General features: G+C 60.0%; 1 protein-coding gene across 1 annotated transcript; it reads right to left on the reverse strand.

Moving 5' to 3' along the window:
* Positions 1–44: 44 nt before the first annotated feature.
* Positions 45–2,081, reverse strand: LOC107135217 (Golgi associated RAB2 interactor protein 5B-like; the record flags this gene model as incomplete). The annotated part of the gene is made up of 1 exon (XM_015477131.2): positions 45–2,081. A coding segment is annotated over one exon (2,037 nt), but the record flags the coding sequence as incomplete, so codon positions are not given.
* Positions 2,082–2,192: the final 111 nt, after the last annotated feature.

The following is a 2,192-nucleotide window of genomic DNA, read 5'->3' on the forward strand; positions in this document are numbered from 1 at the left end:
ATGCTGACTGTGGCGGGTGTCTTGACTGAGCCTGGCTCACTGACTGTGGTGGGCGCCCTGACTGAGCCTGGTGCGCTGACTGTGCCAGGTGTACTGACTGTGGTGGGCGCCCTGACTGAACCAGGCATGCTGACTGTGGCGGGTGTCTTGACTGAGCCTGGCTCACTGACTGTGGTGGGCGCCCTGACTGAGCCTGGTGCGCTGACTGTGCCAGGTGTACTGACTGTGGTGGGCGCCCTGACTGAACCAGGCATGCTGACTGTGGCGGGTGTCTTGACTGAGCCGGGCTCACTGACTGTGCCAGGTGTCTTGACTGAGCCAGGCATCCTGAGTGAGACCCGGGTCCTGACTGAGCCAGGGGACTTGAGCGAGCCCCAGGTCCTGACTGAGCCAGGGGACTTGAGCGAGCCCCGGGTCCTGACTGAGCCAGGGGACCTGATAGAGTCCACGATTCTGACTGAGCCCGGGCTCCTGGAGGTGGGGGCTGCTTCCAGGGGAGATTGTGACGTCAAGTCTTCCCACCCTGAGGCAGGCAGGGCGATGGGAACCTGGGGGTCATCGACTATCTTGGGGTCATCGACTATCTTTGGGCCATCAGAGATTGGCACAGAGTAGAGGGTCACCTTAGAAGGCTCCACTGGGTCCCAGGGTGGTTCCTTCTCGGTCCATTTCTTCTCCTTCACCCAGGTGTGTGACTCTGGCTGCTCCCTGACAATCACTGGTGGCCCATCCATGAAGGTCAGCTGGCTGGGACTGAAGGGCAAGGGGGCCTTTGTGGACACAGTGGATGTTCCAGAAGCCACCGAGAGCCAAGAGGGCAGTGAGACCTCAGGCAGTCTCAAGTGCTTCTCTTTGGAGTTGGCTATGATCATCAGCTTGGCCATCGCCAGCCCCTCCACGGAAAAGGGCCTGCTCTGCTCCTGTGGGGGGCCTTCAATGGCCATCTCCCTGGTCTTGATCCATTTCTTCTGATGCTCCACCTCCTTGGACTTCATGCCAGGCAGATCCAGGGTCAACTCCTCCTTCATCCTGTAGGCCCTGTCTTCCAACATTCCTCTGCCCCTGAAGCCATCCAGGGTAACCTCCCGGGCCTTGCTGATCAAAATGTCCTCAGACTCCTTCTTGGTTGTGGTGAAGGGTAGCTCCAGAGACATCATCTGGGTCCTCATCTCCACCTTATTTATCTCCTGGGCTCCCAAGAAGACCACAGGCTTGGACTTCTCTTCAGACCTGCCTCTCTCCAGCCTGTCCCCTCCAGGAATTCCCACTGTCAACACTTCTGGCTTGGCAGCGGCCTTCTCCTGCAAGGTGGACGGGCCCACTGCCGGCTGGTACTGGGGAAGTGAGGCGGGAGCCTTCCGGGACGGTGCAAGTGAGAGTAGAGGTTCCGTCTGTGGGGGAGGGGGAACAGCAGAGGGAGGCAGGGCCTGCTGAGATGAAGGGAGGGTCTTCTGGGGAGGGAAATACAGGGCTGGAGGCTTCCAGGATGGGTAAGGCAAGGCTGGGGTCTTCCGGGAAATAGTTGACGCAGGTGGCAGCTTTTGTGACGGGCCACCTCCAGTTGTGGCCTTCCGGAATGGAGCACGAGTTGCTGGGGACCTCCGGGATGGAGCAGGGATTGCCGGCACCTTCTGGGACTGGTCTACGATGAAGGGTGCTTTCAGGGTCGTGGTTGGGGCAGGCATGGCCTTGTGGGAGAGTGGTGGGCCTGGGCCCTGCCGGGAGGCCATGCTCTTGGCCTTGTCACGGGGCTCAGGAAAAGAGATACGAGTTGGAAAGAGGTCCATGGGTGGTGGGTAGGGAGATGGACCCAAGGAGGAAGAGGATAAAGTGCTGGACTCCGGGTCCATTAGTTCTTCAATGTCTTGCTTCCACAGGAGTGTCTCTAAGTGATCACAGGAGCCCAGGAAGGTGAAATCGGGGCCTTCACTGGAGATACAGCGGGTCCGGTTTTTAATCACACCTCCCTTGCCTGGGGCCTCATCAGAATCAGATGTGCCGGGCTGTAGATGGGTGGAGGGATGAATGGTCAGGGCCACAAGAGACCACAGACTCAGGAGTCCTGCCTGAGTTCCCCTCCCCTAGGCCTCAGACCCAGGGGGCCACCCCCCAGCCTCCTCCCTCAGACCCAGGAGTCCAGGCCCAGCCTCCTCCCTCAGACCCAGGGTCCAGGCCCAGCCTCCTCCCTCAGA

This window comes from Marmota marmota, unplaced genomic scaffold, assembly GCF_001458135.2.
Source record: "Marmota marmota marmota unplaced genomic scaffold, marMar, whole genome shotgun sequence".
NCBI classification, from domain to species: domain Eukaryota; kingdom Metazoa; phylum Chordata; class Mammalia; order Rodentia; family Sciuridae; genus Marmota; species Marmota marmota.